This window comes from Microtus ochrogaster, unplaced genomic scaffold (genome assembly GCF_000317375.1).
Source record: "Microtus ochrogaster isolate Prairie Vole_2 unplaced genomic scaffold, MicOch1.0 UNK24, whole genome shotgun sequence".
Lineage (NCBI taxonomy): Eukaryota > Metazoa > Chordata > Mammalia > Rodentia > Cricetidae > Microtus > Microtus ochrogaster.
The window spans coordinates 343,259-368,631 of NW_004949122.1; the positions used below are offsets into that span (position 1 = coordinate 343,259).

The following is a 25,373-nucleotide window of genomic DNA, read 5'->3' on the forward strand; positions in this document are numbered from 1 at the left end:
CTCTTGGAAATGCTGGGGTAAACTGCAGAGGCAGAGGCCTTGCCTTGAATGTACAAGGCCCTAGCCTCATTGTGCAGTACCCCAACAAAGCAAATATTTAGTTAGGAATCCACTCGATAAATTTATATTTAAGAATATTAGACTTTTTTCTTGAACTCACTGCAGCCATGAGCACAAAATCTGAAAATCTGCTATTTTATAAATGCAGTAAATCAAGGGCAAAACGAGGCAACCACAAAAATGTTCAAGTGTGTTACCTATAGGCTTGTGGTTCTTTAACCATGTTATGGTAGGAGGGGGGATCCCAGTGGCATCACATGTCAATGTCACTGGGTTGCTGACTGTTTCCACAATGACATCTCTTTCAGGCCCTTCAATAGTGGGAGGCACTGTAAAAAGACAGAAGCAGATTGCACACCATCATTAAGTTCATTCAAGAAACAGTCTTTCATTTGCATATCTAGGGGAAAGAGAGTTGTATTAGAGGCAAATGCTCACCATATACATTGAGGTGGAAATTTTTATCATCTCGTCCTGCTACATTTATAGCTCTACATACATACTGGCCTGTGTCAGACACCTAGAAGAAAAAGATACTATTGTATGTGCTCCATTAGGTGATAGGTGAGCAACCACAAGGTTTTCGAGTAGATGAAATAAATCATCAGTCATCTGTATGCTCAACTGCCCCACTTCTAGTCGCCTTCAGAAATCCTGTTTGTTTTAAAAATGAGGAGGGGGTGGGGGTGGATTGGGGGGAAGGGGAGATGGGGAGAGAGAAGGGAGAAGGGGAGGATCGGGGAGAGCTTGGGGGAATGGGATAATTGAGATGGAGGAAGGGTGGATATGGGAGCAGGGAAGAAGTTATCCTAACCAAGGGAGCCATTTTAGAATTGGCTAGAGTATTGGCCCTAGAGGGGTTCCCAGGTGACCAAGGGGATTTCCCCAACTAGTTCCGTAGGCAGCAGAGGAGAGGGTGCCTGAACTGGCTTTATCCTATAGCCACACTGATGAATATTTTGCATATCACCATAGGAACCTTCATCCTGTGATGGATGGAGATAGGGACAGAGACCCACATTGGAGCACTGGACTGAGCTCCCAAGGTCCAAATGAGGAGCAGAAGGAGGGAGAACATGAGCAAGGAAGTCAGGACCTCGAGGGGTGCGTCCACCCACTGAGTCGATGGAGCTGATCTACTGGGAGCTCACCGAGGCCAGCTGGACTGGTACTGATGGAGCATGTGATCAAACTGGACTCTCTGGATGTGGCTGACAATGAGGGCTGACTGAGAAGCCAAGGACAATGGCACTGGGTTTTGATTCTACTGCATGGACTGGCCTTGTGGGAGCCTAGTCTGTTTGGATGCTCGCCTTCCTAGACCTGGATGGAGGGGGAAGGACCTTGGACTTCCCACAGGGCTGGGAACCCTGACTGCTCTTTGGACTGGAGAGGGAGGAGAGAGGGAGTGGGAGGGAAATGGGAGGAGGGGAGGAGGTGGCAATTTTTATTAAAAAATTTAATTAAAAAAATAAATAAAAAATAAAAATGAAAATAAGTTCAGTGGTATTGACCATGCATTTTCCCATGAACAACACTGTTCACTGTAGTAAAGGGGGTAGGTTGCTGCCAGTTATCTTTTCCACAGCCCCACCATGGAGGCGCAACCCTCAGACAAGAACCAAAGATGCACCTCGGCTCTCTTGATGTGCAGCGTTTGTCCACCAGTTAAGATCTCCACGTGAATAGAATCTGTTATCGTCCGCCCATTCTTGGACCAGGTGATGACTGGAGGAGGGACAGCATTTGACTCACATTCCAGTGACACTGAGGTCCCCTCTCTCACGTTAACTACAGAAAGAGACTCACTACCATGATCCTTAATGCTTGGGGGCACTGTGGTGGGAAACAAGAACAGAATATTCAAATGTTTTTTTTCATTGAGTTGCTTAGGTAGAAAATATGAGATGAAATGAAATTGTTTTACGAAGAAAGTGGGAACACACCATGAACAGTCAGGGAGACTTTCTTCTTGCTTTCTCCGGCTTGGTTGATAGCAATGCAGGTGTACTCGCCAACATCAGATACCTTGGCCCGAATAATTTGTAGAGTTCGACCACCTGGGGTAAATGCAATGTAAAGACAGGGATAGAGGTTGCTTTGAAATGTGTTGTTACCACATTTGTGTGTATATATACATACATGTGTGTGCTGGACAATTGAATTATATCTGTCCATTCAAGTGCATAGTGTTTGCTGTCTATGTTTTTAAAATGTTATTTTTCATTTATAAAATTCTTTCTGGAGGATATAGGCTACAGTATGCAGAAGTCAGAGAACAGTTTGTGGGAACAGTTTCTCTTTTCCTACCATGTGGGTCCCAAGGATCAGGTGGTCAGTCTTGGCAGCAAGTGCCTTTAAACTCAAAACCATCTTACTGGTCCTTACTCTCTATCCTATGTGCATCCTATACCTATGTATTTAACTTACTATCATCTATACTCAAGAAGACCGGGGCTGACTGAAAACAATTAATAAGTTTATACAGTGTTGTAGGAGGCTACCCAGCCCTGAAATAACCACACAGAAATTGTATTAATTAAGTCACTGCTTGGCCCATTAGCTCTAGCTTCTTATTGGCTCTTACATCTTAATTTAACCAGTCTCTATTAATCTGTGTATCGCCACGAGGCTGTGGCTTACCGGGTAAAGTTCTGGCATCTCTCTCTGGTGGGGCTACATGGCTTCTCTCTCAACTCCACCTTCTTTCTCCCAGAATTCACTTTAGTTTTTCCTGCCTAGCTATACTCTACCCTATCACAGGTCAAGGCAGATTTCTTTACTAACCAATGGTATTTCAGCATACAGAGGGGAATTCCATATCAATACAGTGGTTAGTTACCATTTACACTTAGGATCACACTCTTCTGATCCTTAATTTCATAATTTTTGAAAAAGATCCCTGTACATTTACTGTACATTTCCACCAAAGTGGTCAAAGTCTACACTCGAATGGTTCTAATTGGGTACTGTGAGCAAACAAAGGGAGTGAGACTTGACTTTGGAAAGAGACTAGGATGAAGTGATATTTTGTTTTAAAATGGGAGAAAATGGCATGTGTGGTCCACATGATGGGAATAATAAGCTTCTTACCAGGCACGATAAGAACATTTGTATTTGGCTTGATGGGCTGTTCATTCTTGAGCCAGCTGAGGTCAGGCGGGGGAAAACCAGAAACCTCACAGGTCAAAGAGATAAAATGGTTCACCACCACAGAGAGATGTTCATGGGTAGGACCAATGATACCTGGAGGAACTGTGAAAGTACATGCATAAATATTAAAAGTGAACTTTGACAGTATCAGAAACACATATTCCAACTCTTTGTGGTCTGTAAAAGTAACAAGCAAATGATTCTGCTAAATAGTGATCTTTGTTGGAATCTCTAATGACATCTTTAAACCCATGTCTATCAGATGTTTTCCTAATCGAAAGAGTCTCAGCAGGGTGCTGGTGGCCCACACCTTTAGTCCCAGCACTTGGGAGGCAGAGGCAGGGTGATCTCTGTGAGTTTCAGGCCAGTCTAGTCTACAGAGTGACTTCCAAGATAACCAAGGTTTCCTCCAGCCATGGGTAGTGAACTTGGTGTAGCAGTGCAGATGTGAAATTCAGCATTTATAACACATAAAAGAATATCCCCAAATAGAGAGCAACCAATTATTCAAGATCTTGAATCAAACTGCCTGTGTAGAATGCTGGCTATGCATTTGTGAATGACATAACTTGGAGCACGTTTCTTAAGCTTAGTGGTCCTTACATTGCCATTTATGACAGAGGAATCAAAAGCCAACAAATGACTGAAAGTCACTGATATAATTACCAGAGATAATGGGTAAAAACCACTTGACTTAGTCTTGGTACCAATCCAGCAGTTAGTAGGCTGTCACGTAACTATTTAAGGATTGGGACTTTTACACAGCAAAATTAAGAGGGGCTGTGGGATAAAGGAGATAGAGCATTGATGTTCCATGAAAATTAACCTTTATGTGAGGGAAAGTAAAGCGATCTTTCTTTCCTTCCTTCCCTCCATTCCCTCTCTCCCTACCTCTCTCCTTCCTTCCCTCCTCTTCCTTTCCTCCTCTTCTTCTTCTTGCCTATTAGTGACCTTGAACTCACCAGTTCAACAAGACAGCTAGCTAGCTAATCCCAGCAGCACCCTGTCTCCACCTCTCCTTGGCTGGGACTACAGATACACACTGCTACAACTGGAGGTTTATGTGGGTGCTGGAGATTGAATACATGTGGAGCATGTTACTGGCTGAGCCATCTCCCCAGCTCCACAACATTTTTTTTAAAACCTATGCTGTACTATATAGATTAGAACATGTACTTTTATAACAACCATATTTGTTTAATCCATGCTTCCTGAAAAGTTATACTTACTTCTGTTTAGGTAAAATACAAGATCAGGGATCTAAGCCTTTGCTGGAGAGGGTGTGGAGAAAGGGGTACACTCATCCATTGCTGGTGGGAATGCAAACTTGTGCAACCACTCTGGAAAGCAGTGTGGCGATTCCTCAGGAAATCCGAGATCAACCTAACCCTGGACCCAGCAATACCACTCTTGGGAATATACCCAAGAGAGGCCCCATCATACAACAAATGTATATGCTCAACTATGTTCATAGCAGCATTGTTTGTAATAGCCAGAACCTGGAAACAACCTATATGCCCTTCAATAGAAGAATGGATGAAGAAAGTATGGAATATATACATATTAGAGTACTACTCAGCAGTAAAAAACAAGGACTTCTTGAAGTTTGCGTACAAATGGATGGAAATAGAAAACACTATCCTGAGTGAGGTAAGCCAGACCCAAAAAGAGGAACATGGGATGTACTCACTCATATTTGGTTTCTAGCCATAATTAAAGGACAGTGAGCTTATAATTCGCAATTCTAGAGAAGCTAAATAAGAAGGTGAATCCAAAGACAAACATATAGGCATCCCCCTGAATATTAACCTTCATCAAGCGATGAAAGGAGACAGAGACAGAGACCCAAATTGGAGCACCGGACAGAAATCTCAAGGTCCAAATCAGGAGCAGAAGGAGGGGGAGCACGAGCAAGGAACTCAGGACCGCGAGGGGTGCACCCACACACTGAGACAATGGGGATGTTCTATCGGGAATTCACCAAGGCCAGCTGGCCTGAGTCTGAAAAAGCATGGGATAAAACCGGACTTGCTGAACATAGCGGACAATGAGGACTACTGAGAACTCAAGAACAATGGCAATGGGTTTTTGATCCTACTGCACGTGCTGGCTTTGGGGGGGCCTGGGCAGTTTGGATGCTCAACTTACTAAACCTGGATGGAGGTGGGCGGTCCTTGGACTTTCCACAGGTCAGGGAACCCTGATGGCTCTTCAAGCTGATGAGGGAGAGGGACTTGGTCGGGGGAGGGGGAGGGAAATGGGAGGCGGTGGCGGGGAGGAGGCAGAAATCCTCAATAAATAAATAAATAAATTAAAAAAAAAGATCAGGGATCTAGCTCAGAAGTAGAACACTTGCCTCGTGTGCTCAAACCTCTTGGTTTGGTCCCTACTACTGAAGAAAAAAAAAAAGAGCTTGCCCAGTTCAAAGTTGTTCACTAAAATACCTAAAAGTATTTATAGTGTGTTAATATTATAAGTATGTAGAATATAATGGTAGAATTGTTTATTTATTACACAAATAGCAATCAGCATATGCTGTATACATCACACCACATAAGAACATGCTATCATGCCAAATAAAAACTTTTGAAGAAAAATTTTCAAAAATTTTTATTCTATATATTTGCACATGGAAGGCCACAGGAGTGTGGGTGTCCACAAGGGTCAGAGGCATCAGATTTAGCTGGTGTTGCAATGCCTGGCAGTTGTGAGCTACCCAATGTAGGTGCTGAGAACTGAGCTCAGGTCCTCTACAAGGCAGTTCATGCTCTTCATCCCCAAGCCCTCCTTTCAGCCCCAAATGAAAGCTTTGTGGAACGATTTAAAAAATGATTTTTTTTAGATATTCCCAAGATGAACTAGTATTTCATGCAAAGTGGATCTTATAATAATTTTCATCACTCTAATTATATACTTTGGAAACAGCTGTACTTCATAAAAATTTCCATTTTATGATTGGCATCTATTTCCCCTCACACTTTTCATTAGTAAAAACAATATTTATGGAGTTTCTATTATGTGTGAAAGCTTAAATTTAACACACTTTTTTATATGCTTGCTTTCTAAAAGGAATTATTTAACTCTACAAGGTGGCCTTCTCTTCTTCAGAGAGTACACTGCATGCGAGAAGAGTCCAGTCAACGGACCTCTGCACTGCAGACAGGAGCAGTAGACGCGCCTATGAGCAGAAGGCCCACCACTAACTCAGCCTTCACAAGAACATGTAGCCTTTCACACACGCTGGCCTAACTGCTTTCTCCTGAGGATGTAAATGTTACAAAAATGGGCTCAGAATATCTGTACTCTACAATTACTTCTGACTTTTGCAGGAGGAAAAGCAGAGGAGATTGAATGAATGCAGGCTTCACACATCGATCAGGCTGCAAACTCGGAAGCCCGGTTTCCCTGCTTTGTCATGAGGAGCCGAACAGATGTCTGGGCACTGAGGTCTTACCGTGAACGTTGAGGTTGAAGTATTTTTTGGCACTCCCAGCTGTGTTCTCAGCGACACACACGTACCTCCCAATATCTGTTATTTGAGCACTTAGAATCTAAGGGAAAATAAAGAAATGGCAACTAAAATTGTTAATAAAGGAATGTGCAATACTTGACCGTTTAGAACAAACAAGATTCATTCTTTATAGAGAATGCCAGATATAAATGGGCATTAAAAACATGAATACTCAATGCAGACCCTCCATGGTGCTGCTTTCAATTAGTAAAGTCAAGCACACACATAGTTATTTATAAAACAACCAGAAAAGGTGATTTTTTTCACACATCTTTTGGAGTTTGACTACAAATTAGCCCAAATCATTTCCCAGTTCCCTGTCTGAAAAGTAACTTTGAAGCCCCCCTACCCCAAGAGTTGGATTTAGGAATGCCTCTGGTCTGTAGAAATTAAGGCAATGATGCTGTTCACTTCAGTTAATCAAGAGTGTCTGCACTGTTGCTCACTTTATCTCAATTTTGCCACTAACCCCGGGGAAGCATGACATAACTACCCGAGGGTGTGATCATGAGGGACAGAAATCAGCCTGCAGTGACTTCTACAATTCCAGCCAGATGACAATCCCAGCGGGCATCCCACCCACAGTTCTGACACTTGCAGAAGCCAAGCTGAGATCTGAAATATCACCTATAGAACCAGTGGCCTTAAAAGCTAAATAAATTCTGATTGTTCAGAGTCATTAGGTGTTGGAAGAGTTTGTTTTAGGTATTGGTAGTTAGATAATATAGAGAAGAATGTTTATTATGAAGAGACTTCTATCTATCTATGCATCTACAATCCTAGACCTAAAAACATTTAGGCATTTTAGTATAGGCTGTATGGTCATCATATAGTTATATTCAAGTGTAGATAACGCTTTAAATTTCAAGTTTAAAAAAGAACTCTGTGACACACGCCCTGTAGTAGATTGCTTTTACGCTTGGATTTATGAACCAAAAGAATAGTTTTATTATGTACACCAGTAATTTAATTGCACTCTATCCTAACAAATGAATTACTACATCTCTACACACCACAACTTTCTTTTAGGACATCTGAATGGACAGATGGACATATCAATTGACAAACAAAAGTACAGTATATTTATGTGGCTCACATTATGACTCCCTACTGCCTGTGCCAACACAGGATGGATCTAACCTATAGGATACCTTTGACCACTTAGAATGTTATCATTGTATACATGGAATGGAAAGATTGCAAAAAAGAGTTCTTTTTAAATAAAAAACTTTGTTCTTAAACTTAGGAGTGTGTATATGCAGATTTACACAAAAAATGTCACTGTGGTCATTTCTAATTGTGGGAGCAGTATAGAGAATAATTCTGTATGCTCTTGATAGGTAATGATCACTGTCAATCTTGACAGTTACAGATAACTGTCATTCACAAACTAATACTTTTTTTTTCGAGACAGGGTTTCTCTGTGGTTTTTTGGAGCCTGTCCTGGAACTCCCTCTGTAGACCAGGTTGGTCTTGAACTCACAGAGATCCGCCCGCCTCTGCCTTCTGAGTGCTGGGATTACAGGCATGCGCCACCACCGCCCAGCATAAACTAATATTTTTACAAATCTAGAGGACAACTATCACAATCTCTAAAACACTGTAAAATTAGATTTTTTCTTTTACCTGAAGAATCCTGCCATCAGATAGGAACTTATGATGCTCATCTTCCAACAAGGGCTGCCCATCTTTTTGCCAGGAATTCCTCGGTGCTGGGCTACCACTGGATGCACACTCCATCCTGGCACTCTTGTTCACCAGCACAGTGACCTCTTCTGGGAGATCACCGTTTGCTCCCTTGATAACTGGTGGCACTAAGAAATGGTTGCAACAAAAAGATTCTGATGGGGAACAACAGCTTTATTAATAGGGCATGCTACACCACTTTGTCATGAGGACAAGCTGGATACATTTGTGATGCTAAGAGTTAGTCTTTGTAAAAGAATAATCTGGGCTACTCCAAGCTCCCAGCATCAGCATCAGTGGGACAGACACCAGCATCACCTGGGAACTTAGTGAGGCTCACATCCGTGCACCTCACCTATACCTCCTCCATGGCCATCTCTGAGGAGGGACAAAAAGTGGATGATTGAAAAACCTCTCCAGATTTCAAGCACATCGAAATCTGAGACGTTCTGCACTATATTTCCCAACACATTTAAAACAGCGCCCTACAATTTATATTCGTTTCACTTATGAAAAGTCACACATTGTCTGCAGAATAGAATCTGGAAAGGTTTAGTAAATTAGGAGATGGTGTTGGCAACATTTGTAAAACCAGATATTTATTTTCAAAGTAACTGATCACTGTCAAGCTTGATTAATTTTTGTCGCACTCTCTTAAAACACACCAGTTTTCAACAACCAGTGCATGTTTGATGTAGAACTAGCCTTATGGGATTTGACTCTCTCACAATTAAGTTGAAATTCTCTAAAGAAAATAATCAGTACTGCAAAGTACATTGCAGAACTTCAGTGTTATTTTGCATACATTCACATTTAAAGTCACACCATTCTACTGATAGCCACTGTCTTCCATGCTGGACCCTCAGCATCCAGCACAAGAGACATGTCACACACTGAGCAATCAATAGGTATCTGTCAAATAAATACCATTTTCAGTTTAATGCTTTCTGTCTTCTACCTCTTTTTTGACTTTTCTTCCTTCATTCCAATCCCAACTGTTTTCCCAGGATCTCTACTTTTTTTAACATTGTTATCATCTGACATGAAAGTCTCAGTTATACTGAGACAAGTGTCTAATCTCTCATACCACTTCAACATCTTTAAATAAAAATCTTTCCTTTTGACTGTGACTAGTTTTTGTTAACCTGGTACAAACTGAGACATAACTGGGAAGGAGTATCCACAACTGAGGAGTTGAGAATTTGTTAGACTGGACGGTGGGCAAGGTTGAGAGAACATTTTTCTTGATTGATGATTAATGTTGAAAAACTCAGTTTACTGTGGGAGTGTTACCTGTATAAGCAGGCTGAGCAAGCCATAAGGAACAACCCAGTAAGCTGCATTCTTGCAGGGTTTTGCTTCAGTTCCTGCCTCCTGGTTCCTGCCTTAGCTTCTCTCAATAGACCATAAGTAGGGATATGTAAGCTGAATAAACCCTTTGCTCCTGTGCTGCTTTTGTTAGTGTTTTTTTTTTTTTTTTGGTTTTTCGAGACAGGGTTTCTCTGTGGTTTTGGAGCCTGTCCTGGAACTCGCTCTGTAGACCAGGCTGGTCTCGAACTCACAGAGATCCGCCTGCCTCAGCCTCCCGAGTGCTGGGATTAAAGGCGTAGTGGTTTTTAATCATAGTAATAGAAAGCAAACCAGAATATCCTCATGGGCACTTCACTACTTTAGCCTCTGCCAATATACTCCTGCTTCTAATAATACCTCTTGTCTTAAGGAACAATACTTCTTCCCCTTAATGGCCGTATATCAGAAGAAGACGATTCCAGCTCAAGAACAGACAGAAAAATCAGAGCTCATCACTTTTGGTGTCCATGGTGGATTCCAAGTTGTGTATGTGATTCACACAGGGCTGAGGAACATTCAGTTCTAGGACTTCACATAAATATTAGACAGGAAAGCTTTCATTCAATGTGAAACCTAGAAAAAGTAAATCTAAGCCGGGCGGTGGTGGCACACGCCTTTAATCCCAGCACTTGGGAGGCAGAGGCAGGCGGATCTCTGTGAGTTCGAGACCAGCCTGGTCTACAAGAGCTAGTTCCAGGACAGGCTCCAAAACCACAGAGAAACCCTGTCTCGAAAAACCAAAAAAAAAAAAAAAGAAAAAGAAAAAGTAAATCTAGAGCTGCTAAGATCTGCTTAGATATCAAAGGGAACCACCTGTCTGAGAACGACAGTAACAACACTAATAAAAAAGAAATAAAGAGAAATAGAAAGGTAAAATCTGGATAACTTAGACCTCTTTTGAGCCAATGAAGTCAGAAATGACTGATTGCAGATTACTGTGCTTTGGGACTTTCTAAGTTTGTGAATCAGTAGTCCATTCTCCACCTCCTCTCCCTCCTTCCTCCCTCCCCTCTCTTTCCCATTTTGTTATTTGAGATCTTAGAAGTCCTGACTGATAGACTAACACATTCTCAGTTTGCACACAAAACGATAGGTCACAGTTTCTGGTTACATTTATAGCTGCTAACATGCCTAGGGTAAACATCTTGCAAACATTAGTCACTGAAAAATATTTCGGCGTGAAAAGTGCTTAATCGACAAAATAAAGCAAACTTACAGAGTACATGGACGTCATACTGAAGGGAATCCTCCCCAGCCTCGTTCACAGCCACACATGTGTACCTCCCAGCATCTTCTACCTTAGCCCGGGCAATCTGCAACACTCGGCCTCCTGAAAATACATCCTAGCATGATACTTCTCCAAGTGTTAGAGTGAACACTCATCACGAACAGTTACACTCTTCCCCCTGGCTTAAGGACTTAACATTTATTTATTTTTTTGTCAATGTTACTACTTTCTTTAATCATTCAGGTTTTTTTATATTAGATAATATTAATTTTCACAGAAGGTATTGCATTGCTAAAAAGTGATCCGATACTGTAAGTGGGATCTTTGGAGAAATGAGGAGTTGGTGTCAGTTTTCCTGGAGGGGAAAAGGCTGCTATGTGTCCTCCATGATGGTCTGGATGGATGGAATGTTGCTGTGCAGTGTTGCTTTCTTCTTGCCATTTTCAAGTATTTTTAATTATCAGTTTCAGTGTTGCCTACAAAAACTCATTTGAAGACATATATCTAGTAATCTAAAAAAGTAAAGTCTACTTTACCTTATATGTTTTATTCAATTTGCTTTGTGTATTTGACAACTTTTTAATGTTACTAATAAGATTTAGAGAATAGTTGTAACAGTCATAATAAAATTTGCATCTAGGTTCACCAATTATTTATGTTGCATATCATTTTATTTATCTCTTGTATCATATGATAGAATATTTACCTAAGCCATTTCAGTAAGTAAGATGACTTCTTGAAACTATGTACTCACAGATCCCAATTTCATAGAATTATAATCCCTCATTAACTATAATACAACAACCAAAACTCAGGATAAGTTTTGAAAAATCACTGGTACTAAATCTATAGCCTTTTTAAGATTATTACAATATTCACTGTATAGCCATTTTTACTAGACCTATATCCAGTTAAGGTCATAGGTTACATAGAGCTACCATGTCTGCTTCTTCCCTTTTCCTTTTTTATTTTAAAAAGATATTATTTCAGTTAATTTGAGTTAACTTTGCATGTATATGCACTTTATTGACCGTAATGAACCCTAAAGGTACAATTTATGAGTTTTAACATACCCAGATATTTGCATACTGAAGTCTCAAAAATATTATTCCCCCCAAATTAAGCATTCTTTCTGTGAACAAACCATGTAATAAAGTATTTGAAACGAAAAATCTTTACTATTGCTTACAAAAAGCCACAATCAATAAAATTAATAAATTGAATAATAACTATTTGCAAATATACATTAGAATTTGTATTAATGATGCATAGAAACCAGATTGATTAAAGGCATCAATACAGAAAAGGAGGCACGAGGAAGCCCAAGACTTGCATAAAATGATAACAACTGTGGAACAGATCGGAAAAGTGGTTAAAATGTTCTATTGTCAATTCCTCAAGGTAGATGAACGACACATCATTCAGCAACCCAAATGTTGGTTAAATTGTAGTGAACCGGCTTGATCAATGAGAAGAGGCATGGTTAACGTGGTAGTGCTTACCTGGCAAAATCAATACTCTGTCACTGGATGTCAGAGAGCGGCCATCTTTATACCATGTCAGAGTTGGGGGAGGGGCAGCGCTTGTCTCGCAGTGCAGAGAAATGGGATTATTAATGATTACATCTTTGGCTTCACCACTCCGGCCGGTGTCTAGCATGTTTCCTACTTCCCAGAGTTTCTGAAAACTTGGAGGAACTGTGGAGGGAAAGCATGGCTTCTGTTCACAGTGGGACTGTCACTACCGATACCCCAGACAGAGGTTTGACCATATCTTGACAATGGTATGTGCATTTGATAAAAACAGACAATGCCAAAGCATTTTTAAATACTTATATATTTCCAACAGCAGCCAAACAGAGAGCAGCCATCAGTGAGGGTTGGTTCTCAGGAGGAAGAGTAAGGTCTGTGGTGCTCAGAGTCAGCACTTGCCTTTGCAGTTCCTCTAAAAAGACTCTGTCACTTGAGCATCCCTGGGACCCACTTTCAAGAAGGAATGTGGCAAGAAATGGGACAGTGGTAGAAAAAAGCTAATTTTGAGGAGGATACACACACAAATATGGGTTCATCTGATGCCAATATCAATAACTTGTCTTACTAAGGAAGTTAAGTAAGATAAACTATCAGGACTAAACTATTCAAAAATAGGACATCCTCACTTTTTTCTGATAGCAAGCATGAGTTTTATCAGAGACAAGTTACCTTTGCATACAAGAGTGTGTGAGTTTGACCTGAATTTTCACATTTTAGACACATATAAAAAATTAAAGATATATGAAAATTTTATGTATCCAGATGCTAAATATAGTGTTATTAATAAATAATGAAAATAATAAATAATGAAAACTTGGAGACAACCTTGACATTTAACTTTAGGAGTCTGGCTATATCAATGTTGGAGTATACAACTAATAAAACAGGCAAAGTTGTTAAAAATTATGTTGAGGGCTGGGGCCCGGCTCAGAGAGAGTTTCCTTAGTATGAATAAGGTCCTAGATTCAATCCCCAGAACTGGCAAAAATAATTCAGCCAGATAGTGGTAACTTCCAGAAAAACAATACCACCAAAACAGTTATTATTTCTCAATCATTTTAGGTGCCTTACCTCATTTATTATTCTCAGCAGTTCCATGATGCATTAATTTTAAAGAGAAATAATAGAGACTTAAAATAGTTTGGTAACTTGTCCAAGACACAAAGATTATAGGTGTGCTCATCCAATTCAAAGTGTGTCTACTCTAAATCCCATTATTCTGCATTTCATGCAATAATGTTCTTATATTTATCATAATTATTTGTTGTACTTTACACAAACATGCTGTATGATACATAACCTTCATGATATAATGTTAGTGCAATGCTAATGTAAGAGAAGGCTATAGTCCATTATTAATTTTGTAAATGAAATAGACCCTTAAAATACCAGAAGAAAATACATAGAATAAGAATGATAGGGGTTGGAGAGGCAACTCAGCTGTTAAGAGCACTTGTTGCTCTTGTAGATGATGAAGATTCAGTTTCTAAAACATACATGGTGGCTCAAAACCATCTATGATTCCAGTTCTATGAGATCCAACACCCTCTGCCATGAGCACCAGGCATACTGTGGTGAACATATATACCATTTAGGCAAACACTCAAATATTAAAAAAAAATAAAACTGCAATAGGATTGTGTGATTATTCTCTTATCTCTTATTTAAAAATTCATAATGATTTATATTATGAGAAGAAAAAATTTTTAAAATAAACTGAGTCAAATCTCATTTCTATTACATTAATAGGGGATGGAAATCATTCTACGACAAGCATAGTAGTATTATTACCTTGGATATTCACATCAAAATCCAACTCGTCTTCACCTGCAAGGTTAGATGCAGCACAAGTATATCGGCCAGTGTCTGATATTTGAGCTTCCTTTATTTGAAGAGTGTGTCCATTTGCAGCGATGCTAACATGATCATCTGATTTAAGGGGCTGTGATTCAATTATAATAATGTCAGTATTGAGTGTGCTAATAAAGATAAGATATCCTGAAAATTATGGGCATTATGGTTCTGTAACAAATAGAACTATGTAAAATATTCAAGATAGCAGTAATTAACTTAGCTTGATCAAGTTGTTTTCTAAGTAATCTAATTTTTTTTATCTCTTGAAAATTATAGCTGATAATGTTCACATTAGCCAGATAATTTTGGGAGACACAGTCATGTTTCTTTATGGCAGAAAACGTGTTCTTAGCACCATATCCATTTATCCACATAAGCAAAGATGCCTCCAAACAATCTTATTGGGTATTTAAAAAGTGTGTTTTGTTGATAGTTTCATAGAAAACTGAAATAAAGAAAACTTCATTAGAAGTTGAGAATATTATTAAAATATCATTTGATCTAAAATTATTGTTATTCACTCAGAAACATCCTTCATACATAAGCTAGGGTTTGTTTAAGCAAGGGCTATGTTAGGACACTTTGTTGAAATGAGCATTATAGGTTTCCCTTCATTATTTGAAGATTTTATTCCTGACCCCTGGCATTCTTTCTAATGATACGTCCTTCATAAATCTTAGTGATTTCAGTGTTTACTCTCAATCAAAGCCATGTTCTCTCAACTTCTTGACTTCCTCTCTTACCTATACCAGCATCAATTCATTTCATCTCACTAGATAGTTTCAGTCTTCTGGGATGGTTCTTGTGGCCTGCACCTTTCCTGAGGCCATTTGCAGCAAACCGTTTAAAAGTGTTTTCCACGTGTATGGTGTCAAATTTTGTCATCTTATCTGTCCTTGAATCTGATCCACTCAAATCTTTGTCTTCTCTACTTGTTAAGAAAGACAATTAAGGTCACCCATGACATCCAAGTGGCTCTGGTTACATTCAGTACTGTCTTTGTTTTCTATTTTTGGTGGTATTTGACATAATGTAACATGTCTTTATCTTGAAATAGTTTCCCCCTTTTGTCTTTTGAGACACTACAGTTCTTATTCCTCTACTCCAAAAGGCAGACATACACTACGTATGTGTCTCTTGTCGTGTGTATAGTGTGTGTGTGTGTGTGTGTGTGTGTGTGTGTGTGTGTGTGTGTGTGTGAGGGAAGGTGCATACAGAGGCTGGAAGAGGGCATAAGATGGAGCTGGAGTTATAAGCAGCTGTGAGCTGAGCTGTGTGTGTTCTCCAACTACCTTGTCTACCCCCTGTCACATTCTGTTTTACTGACTTAATTCTTTTATTTTTTTAATTTCTGAAAATTTATGTGTGCAGAGACTTTGCCCTGTTTCATTTTCATTTATATTTGTTATACATAATTAATGCCAAGCAAACAGTTGAGATTCAAATAATTTGGGATTCAACAAACCATTATTAATATTATATCAAATAAACATGCCACAGTTTAAATTTCCTGTATTAAAATAAAATTTTCAGGGCACAGATAAATAAAATGTAAGGATTATATTCAAAGTTTTTACAACTGATATTGTCAATATCCTTTGGTGGTTTTCCAAAACTTAATACTATTTTATTAAATTTTGGTTATTTAAATAGGAACTGAAAAATGATATGGAAAAGAATTCATTGAAAATATGGATTCTTATTCATATTCTAGGAAACAAACCCAGCCACTAAAATAAATTAGAGCTTTCAGTTAATCTAACTTGAGAGCCTGAATTTGAAACTGTAATTTAACAATTCTTAATGAATTTTGAAAGCAGTCTAGTTTCTATTTAAATTCAGGTGTTTTTACATTTGTGGCTTTCTCTATGTGTAGACATAAGGGATGAAAATGCTTTTATAGAAAATTAAGAACAAATTAATGATATAATTTCAGAGGACAAGGAACTTATTTGATGTGGGAGTGATTTCTTATTAATAAAGAAACTGCCTAGACCCATTTAATAGGCCAACCCTTAGGTAGGCGGAGAAAACAGAACAGAATGCTGGGAGAAAGAAGCTGAGTGAGAGAGTCACCATGGTTCTCCCACTCCAGGCAGACGCAGGTTAAGATCTTTCCTGGTAAGCCAGCTCGTGGGCTACACAGATTAATAGAAATGGGTTAGGTCAATATGTAAGAGCTAGCCAATAAGAGGCTGGAACTAATGGGGCCAGGCAGTGTTTAAAAGAATACCATTTCCGTGTAATTATTTCTGGTAAAGCTAGCCGTGCGGGTGGCCGGGTGCTGGGAAAGTAGCCCTCTGCTCCTATTTCAACACTTATTTGTTTGAAAGTAGGGTTTTATAGAATTGATAGCACATCTCATGGTGTGCTTGCACAGTGAAAGCCAATAGAAGCAGAGCATGGTGGGAATTCTTTTTCTTTTGCAATGGCTTCCAGATGATATGTGCTTTTTTTGCATGAAAAGATTTCCACACCCCTACTGCTGATATAAGCAGAATCCATCTGGGCTCTGGAAGAAAACCATGCAGCCCCATCTTTCTTGCCTCTTAAGTCATACTGTGACCTAAACTTCTGCAACTGGAATTTAACTGACCATTTGGCTGATTATGTGTGGAACAGGATAAAGAACAGATTTGCTGTTTCACATCTGTATTTAGTGGTGTGAACAGCAACTACACGTTCTCTTCTGGCCCCCAAGCATCCGCACATGTGTGCTTATGGCGTGTGAGAGGGATTAGGAACCGAGTGAGGAACAGGGTATATGGTTTGAAACGTACATCATAAACAGAAGGATCTGATTGTTATAATGTAAGGGGTGAGTTTTTCTTTTTTTTTTTTGGTTTTTCGAGACAGGGTTTCTCTGTGGCTTTGGAGCCTGTCCTGGAACTAGCTCTGTAGACCAGGCTGGTCTCGAACTCACAGAGATCCGAGGGGTGAGTTTTTCAAAGCAAATTTATTCAAATATAATTATTTCACTTCTCCATTTACAACTCCTCCCTCAAGCCCCTACCATGTCTGCCCCTTCACCCTCACACTGATTTTTCATTTGGTATTTTCTCACCGCCCTAAGGTAATCATAGTGTGCTTTTGTAGCTTTTAATTTTCTCATGTTTTAGGATATCAAAAAATGTTATCTTTTGTAAAGGAGTTCAAGATGTTTAAAGAGGGTTTGAATAAATTTAGTCCTCATTTTAGGTCATGCATGTGTTTCTTCTCTATAACAATCTACTTGTTTGGATAAAACATCATTCCTCTAATTCTCCAGTGGGAGGGTAGCCAGATCTTCACAGTCAAGTGCTAATGTACACAAAACCATTCTTTCTTACCTCCAAGGAGTGGAACAACACCGAAGTTACTGAACATGGCTATTTTCCATTTCATTTATTTTTTAAGTAGTTTCAGACTGAAGGAGCATGAGATTGACTACTTTTAATAGTCACAGTAGGTGGGGTCAATCTCTGCATCAGCCCTGCCTGTTTTTTTAAATGGTATTTTAATATTTTAAGAAATAATCAACAAACAAAAAATAGTTGTGACTGGCCTGTCCATCCTTGTACCAGCGGAGGGAGGCAGAAGGAATGGCGTAAGCTTCACACTCCAGAGTCAGGCTGTTATTCACCCTGATCTTCACCTCCTTAGGGGAAAGGCCCGGCCCTAAAAGGTCCCCTTTCTTGATGACAGGTGGAACTGCACAACATAGATATTAAAGAGTTAAACATTGCCTGTTTTAAATACAAAGTCTACCACAGAAATCACAATGAGGCAGAATCAGCAAGGCTCCAAAGAGATGAGGAACATCTCTTCACAGACCTTTTATGAAAGACCTCAACACCCCAGGAAATAGGCGTGTTCAGATACATCATATGGAGAAAAACATCGTTATCTTTTCATCATTATAAAACTGCTGGAGGAGCCAACGTGTTTTACATTTTCATCTGATTCAGGCTCACATAGTCCAACTATGACCCATAAAATGCACTGTATTGGTTATTAGGGCACCAAGTCAAAGGAAAATTGACAAGCAGAATATATTTTGCTTATAGCATAACAGGAAAAAAATAAGATTAAAGACCTTAACAATGTGGCCCCTGTTAATGACAGTATGAGTTATGCCTTTTTTTACTTATCGGCTGGTTTATGTTGTGGTAACCCCAAACCACTGTTGATCATATCTTGAGCTCTGGAGTAGGCAGCTGCATGTAAACAATGCTCTGACAGGTAGGTAATAAGTGGATCCAACGGACTCTTCACAAATGTTGTTTGCATATGTATGTGTGATGGTGTGTGTGTGTGTATGTGTGTGTGTGTGTGTGTGTGTGTGTAGGAACATATGCAGATGTATGCTTTTGTAGCCCCAAGGTTGATTCCAGATGTCTTCTTCAATTGTGCCTTATCTTATAGGGTCTCTTGCTGAACCCAGAGCCTACTGTTTTGACTAGAGTGGCTAGCCAGCTCGTTTTGGGCATTTCCTGTCTGCCTCTTAGGCACTGGGCCTGCAGGTAGGCTTCTATACCTATTTGACATTTACATGACTTCTGGGCTTCTTAACACTGGTCCTCATGTTTGTATAACAAACTTGTTGGTCAGTGAGCCATCTTAAGTGGCTCTTCATATTTTTAAGAAACTCAGGCCATGGGCATGATTCTTAACACAACTTCCATTCTCAAAGAGGCAAGCTAGACAAGTAAGAGTCTTTAATGATCAGTAAACCATTAGGAAAAATAATGAAAAAAGAGGTTGAGAAAGCTAGGAATCTTCAGGAAGAGGTGAGATGAAGTGTTCTTTTGGAACTTACTGTAGACTTTCACCTCATAGTGCTTTATCATCTCTCCAGCCTCGTTTGTGGCCACACACGAGTATCTCCCTGCATTGTCTTCTTGTGCATTCAATATCTGCAGAGTGCGGCCTCCTAAAACACGGAGGAACATGAAAGAAGTCAGTCAGAGAATGAACAAACAGATGGGACTTTATTTTTATTGTAAACATTGCTTCTTCCTTTTTCTCTTTTCTCCCCCTCCTCTTCTTCTTCCTTTTTAGGGTTTTTGAGACAAGAAAAGTATAGCCTAAACTGGCTTCAAACTCAGAGAACCACCTGCCTCTGCCTTCTGAGTGCTGGGATTAAAGATGTTGTACCACCACCACCTGGCTAAACATGGCTTCTTATGAATATCGACTTAATGGTGGTGGGTATTTGATATAAAATAAGACACAATACACATGGGGCCTACATAGTGGCTGAGATGGTCTCTAAGTCTTCCCTTGTCCTCTGTGTGGCAATGACTCTCATACTTTCTCTGACACTCCAATGGCCCTGTACACCACTCCAGGTAAGGACTTTATCTTATCTCACACTTTTCAATGAGTTCTTTGAGAGTTTCCAGTTTTGTACAGTGTGTCCTGATTATATTCAACTCCTCCATAACTCTTCCCTGATCCACATACCTTACTCATCCACCCAACTTTGTTTCCTTGGGAAAAAACAAAAGCAAATCTCAAAAACATTCAGGACCAATTTGTGCAAACTAAACTAGTTTTAAGTGTGTGGTCTTCTGACTGGACTGCAGTTGACTCACCGGGGACAAGACCTGTGCAAGCCCAAATCAGGACAAGTTTCAGCAAAGAGGGGAAGTTGGGCTCTCACTACTAGCCCTAGAGCAATTGGCAATCGTTAGCATGGAAAAGGAAGGCTCCATATTTTCTATTTCATAGTTTCATAAGAAGATCCCACTTCTGTTATTATCTTCCTCTGATTGACGTGACATACAGAGATTCACATTTTCTAAAACACAGTTTTGAATATGGTACCTTTCTCCCTAAAGACTGTTGATATGGGCTGGAGATATGATTTAATGGTTAGAAGTACCTGCTGCTCTTCCAAAGCACCTGAGTTCAATTTTCAGAACCCATGTTGGGTGGCTCACAACTGCTGACAACTTCAGCTCTAGGGGATCCAATGCCCTCTGTTAGATTCTTCAGGCACCCCCATACAAGTATATGCATGCCCTCCATGACACATTTGCATAAATGGATATAAAGTGATTCTTTATAAACACCGTCAATAGTTCTCAAATGTTCAAGTATGAAGTTAAACTAATGTGGGGGTCCACACAATGCTCAGCTTTGCCTCCAACTGTCTCCAGGTTTCCCCACAACATTTCCCCAGAAGTGGTGACTGCACCAGGACATGCCATTCCCATTGGCTGCTTTTTGTTCACTAGTCATCCTGATGGAGCCAAAACTTCTCCCAACTTATAACCAATCAACCAAATTATAGAACTTAAAAAAATAAGGACCATATTCTGGTTAGGCAGTGGAGATTTCTCTTACCATTTAAGTTCACAATGGTCATGTTGTCTCCTGAATTTTTATAAAACTTGTCATTACCACATTATTTTATAGCCCTGCTTCATTTATAATGAATGGTTGTTTTCAACTTCATGGTGATAGTAAAATTTTCTCCATTACCACTCTTCCACAGAAGGTTGAATGTCATACAGATAATAATTATAGTTTTTAGTTCTTTCTATTTCATGCATATTGCCAAGTATTATAGAGAAATAAACTCAGTCTATATATTAGCTCTTTCAAGGCTAAATTATTTCAAAATAAATATATATCCCTTGTGACATTCCACATTACAATATATATTAGCAATTAGTGGCACTGTAGTGTTTCTTTGCTTGAGTTTGTTTTTTGTGTCTTTCAAAAAGTAACTTTGGGGTACTTAAAAATTTAAGATATATACCAAAAGCATAGATAGTAAGATGGCAATAGACTGTTCCAGAACAAAAACATGGACACTTTTATGAAAAATAACACATGGCTGTTCTTTTCTATAATAGCACGTGGTACAGTAGCTTGGTTGTCTGAGGTCAACCAATTACCTGGAAGAATGCGGATATTCCGGTTGGATTCTAAAGGCGAGCCATCCTTGAACCAGGTGATGGTCGCTGGTGGATAGGAATAGGCCTCACAGACCAGCGAAGTGGGGCTATTAAGGATGACAATGACATCTTCAGGGCTGCCATCACTGTCTACACCAGCAATTGTTGGAGATACTGAGAAGATTTAAAGTTCTATTAAAGAAACATTCTTAGAAAGTTTCCTAGATATGTGTTCCTGAAGTGCCATTGTGCTTATCTATGTAACACCAGGCTTTAAGAGTGACAAAATAGCTAATCACTATTATTCTATAACAATCAGTGAAAAATGTCACAGGGTAAAGGGGGAAGGCGACATATACAGAAGAGATAATAACACGCTGTGGCAAGTACAGTACAACTTTCCCAAGCTCGACTTTCATTCATATGTGTCTTTCTGTAAAAAACTATGTCAGTTCCGCCTACAGAAAGCTTTAGTCTGGTACATGATGTACTCTTTATATAGGCTACTACCTACTGCTGTTTATCTGATGACCTTCACATCAACTGGTATTTTGGTGGATCTTTCTTGCAAAAAAAAATGGACCATGTATATATGGTCCATTTAGACTGTGACCTCTTTTAGAGGTTCCTGTTCTATGTGAGAGTATGAAAGCATTTGTTCATATGAGAGGATTTATGCGTTCTCCAAATTTTGTAGGAGTCACTACAAATAAAAACCTGAATATTTGTGTATTCATATACAGGCCAGTTGAGTTTGGTGCAAGTTTTTTAAATATCATCTTTAAATGGAATACATTAAGTGGTATATGTTAAACTTGAGAAACTGAGTAGGAACTTAAAATCTGTTTCAATGACATGCTTGAGGCATAAACATAACTTGGATGCTGTAGGACCAATGCTTATGCATCAATGCATACAGATGTTTAATCACACCTAGGGTACAGAGACTGGAATAAGCACAATCTCCAATAAAGACAGAGTCTCAGGCTGAGAATCAATGCTTCCCTGATCAGCACAACTTTCTCTCTCACCACTGCATATTTAAATGTCTATCTTGATCAACACACTTGCACAAAGCACTATGCCTGGAAGATAGTTTATTCTGCATCAATGAAAGAATGAAATCAAAACAGTCTACATACACGAGTGATGGTACCCTTCACAGAATGAAATTCTGTGATAGGAATACACACACTTACACACACACACACACACACACACACGGAAATGATATTCACACCTACCAAACACATTGAGACTGAAACTTTTGCTTTTGTCACCAGCTGGGTTAGAGGCCAAACATGTGTATCGTCCTGTGTGTGATACTTGAGCATTGGTGATCTGAAGGAAACGGCCATCAGACATGAAGTGGTGGTCTTCATCTTCTAGGAGAAGCTGTCCATCTTTGTGCCATGTGATCTGTGGCACAGGGTTCCCTGTTAAGGAAAAGCCATTTTTTTTCCGAGGGCAGCTCAATATCACATATCTTTCAACAACCAACATGCAAAGAAGGCACCTTCACACATTTGCTTTCTTTTCTATATCCCACTTCAAACAAGGAAATGGCTGTTCTTTGTGACATAGTGTCCAAAATGAAACTTTAATGTAGCAGTGATTACATTAGGGTGAAAAAGATATAAAAATAGAAATCATTTCAAATGTAGGTTTGCTTTTTATCTGAAAATAATTCTAAGCACGGGTCTCCATGTTTAAACTGGTCTCTGTGTTTAATTATAGGTGCATTAGCTCATATAATTAACTATTTTCACTGTAAATTACTCTTTGAAAAAATGGAGCACATGTAATTTTAAAATACTACAAATTCTTTTTCATTTATATTAAAATCTATTTATTCTTTAGATACAAAACAGTAAAGACTAAAGCATTTAATTCTACTAACATTTTGTTTTATATTGTGATTATTACCAAGAGTTTGGAGATATAGCTAAAATAATCACTTATTCAATATTTGTAGCCAGTGGAGAACACTTTAGAAAGTTATAATGGAGACACATGTTAAATATTTAAAATGATTCAGATGACTTCCTGTAATTTAAAAACTACAAAAGCACATAGTGTTAACCAAGCTGACTAGAATGGACTCCTAAAGCCAGAAGCTTAAACAAAGAATGCTGTGAAGTTTAGGCGAAGACAGGGAGGGACAAGGGGCGGTGCAGGGCAGGAGGAGGGAAAAGGAGATGCCTCTTTCTTGCCCTGAGATAAAGCTGTTCTCTAACCCACACGTGTTAACTACCCCACAGTGTGTGATAAAGGAAAGGCTGGTGGTGCATTTGTCACTCTTCCTACTTCTGTTAGAGCATCTCCTCATCTTGGTTTATGACTCACACAAGGCATGCGAGTAATAAAATAAGAAGCTTTTCAAACCTTTCTTAAAACTCCATTTTTCCACACAATGTTCTGGGCTACCACCTTGCTCATCTAAAACTACAACACCATTTATTTGCAACAAAAATAGAGGGGGCATGAAATGTTCTTTTAGATATGTTCTAAAAATTTAATTAATTTATTTTTTAATTTATTTTACTTTTGAGATTATAATATAATTATACTCTTTTCCTTTTCCCCTTCTTCCTGCCCAAACTCCCACATACTCCTCCTAGGTCTTTTTCTCAAATCTTTTTATTTTGATTCCATGCAACAAATCATTTGTTAGTTAAAGATTGTAATATTAGCTTTTGAGTCTTGATTTTCCCTAGCATCGATTCTATTTGTAATGCGCAAACACATCGACAAAGGTGATAGCTTTGTTCTTGCTCATTCCTCAACGTCAAACAAAATTTCTACTTATTTCTTTAAATTAAAATGTAAGAAAACAAGAAAAGTAAAGTAAGCAGAAGCACAAGGAAGAAGAGAGAAAATAGAAGGGGTTGGCAAGAAAAAAACCAAAAAAGAACGTACTTAAGTATGAACCTAATTAGAAAAATACTTTATTGATTAAGAAAAAAGAATATTCTGCTTCTCTCCCTCTTTTCTTCTCTTCCTCTTGTCCTTCTTTCCTCTTTTTAGGTGTTTTTATTTATTTATTTTTATTTTTTATTGAATCTGTAAGGTTTCCTATTGCCCTTTACCCAGGTACACTATTCCACCATTCAATTGTGAATACCTATTATAGCGGCTGCACTTTCCCCAGGGGATTGAAAGACATCCTCCCGCCACGCTACACACACACACACACACACACACACACACACACTCTCTCTCTCTCTCTCTCTCTCTACATGCACACACATGCATGTGAATCCTTCCTCACATGTGTGACTAAAGAGGACTGATGACAACTTAGATGTGGTTCCTCAGGAATCTTGTTTTTTGAGACAGGGTCTCTCAGTGGCTTGGAGCTTGCCAAGATGACTGGGCTAGATGGAGAGTGAGCATCAGGGATCTGGGTAAAGTATTGGGGATACAATCCTATCCCAACTAGACTATTTTTGGTGGGTTCTAGCGAATACATTTATGCGTGGAAGGCAAATACTTTAATGACCATTGCATCTTCCCAGCCCTTTTACCATGGAGGTATATTTTTCAAGTCAATGTAACTTTTATAAGAAAAGTCTTTTCTGAGTGAAGCTTGTAAGTAAGTATTCAAGTACTGGGAACTAGAGAGATAGATGTCCCAGAGGTTAAGAGAAATAGCTTTTCATGCAGAGGACCTGGGTTCAATCCCCAGCACCCATACAGTAGTTCACAGCTTCCTGCCTGTAACTCCTATTCCAGAGAATCTGATGACTTGCTCTGACCTCTACAGTGATGAGGCATACACATGGCCAACAGACACCCATGTAGGTAAAATATTCATATCATAAAAATAAATAAAGTTGGTCTTTCTGGGTCTGAATTACCCCACTAGATATGATGTTTTCTAGCTCCATCCATTTGCCTGTAAATTTCAAGATGCCATCATTTTTTCTGCTGTATAGTACTCCATTGTGTAAATGTACTACATTTTCTTATCCATTCTTCATTCTAGGGACATTTAGGTTGTTTCCAGGTTCTGGATATGACAAACAATGCTTCTATGGGCATAGTTGAGCACAGGTCCTTGTGGTATGATTGAACATCCCAAAGAACCTAGACAACAATGAAGACCCTAA

The 25,373-nt window shown here is 39.1% G+C and overlaps 1 protein-coding gene across 1 annotated transcript in view; it reads right to left on the bottom strand.

Annotated features, from left to right (window-relative positions):
• Hmcn1 (hemicentin 1) overlaps positions 1-25,373 on the bottom strand; it is a 199,000-nt gene that overhangs the window by 94,819 nt on the left and 78,808 nt on the right. The window contains exons 27-40 of the mRNA XM_026789592.1: positions 22,506-22,697; positions 21,262-21,435; positions 19,173-19,286; positions 17,919-18,064; positions 14,312-14,462; positions 12,491-12,685; positions 10,977-11,090; positions 8,351-8,538; positions 6,668-6,764; positions 3,154-3,315; positions 2,007-2,120; positions 1,694-1,896; positions 499-580; positions 258-389 (exon numbers count right to left, since the gene is read on the bottom strand). Coding sequence (XP_026645393.1) covers positions 258-389; positions 499-580; positions 1,694-1,896; positions 2,007-2,120; positions 3,154-3,315; positions 6,668-6,764; positions 8,351-8,538; positions 10,977-11,090; positions 12,491-12,685; positions 14,312-14,462; positions 17,919-18,064; positions 19,173-19,286; positions 21,262-21,435; positions 22,506-22,697 — 2,064 coding nt within the window. The remainder of the gene's footprint in view (positions 1-257; positions 390-498; positions 581-1,693; positions 1,897-2,006; positions 2,121-3,153; positions 3,316-6,667; positions 6,765-8,350; positions 8,539-10,976; positions 11,091-12,490; positions 12,686-14,311; positions 14,463-17,918; positions 18,065-19,172; positions 19,287-21,261; positions 21,436-22,505; positions 22,698-25,373) is intronic.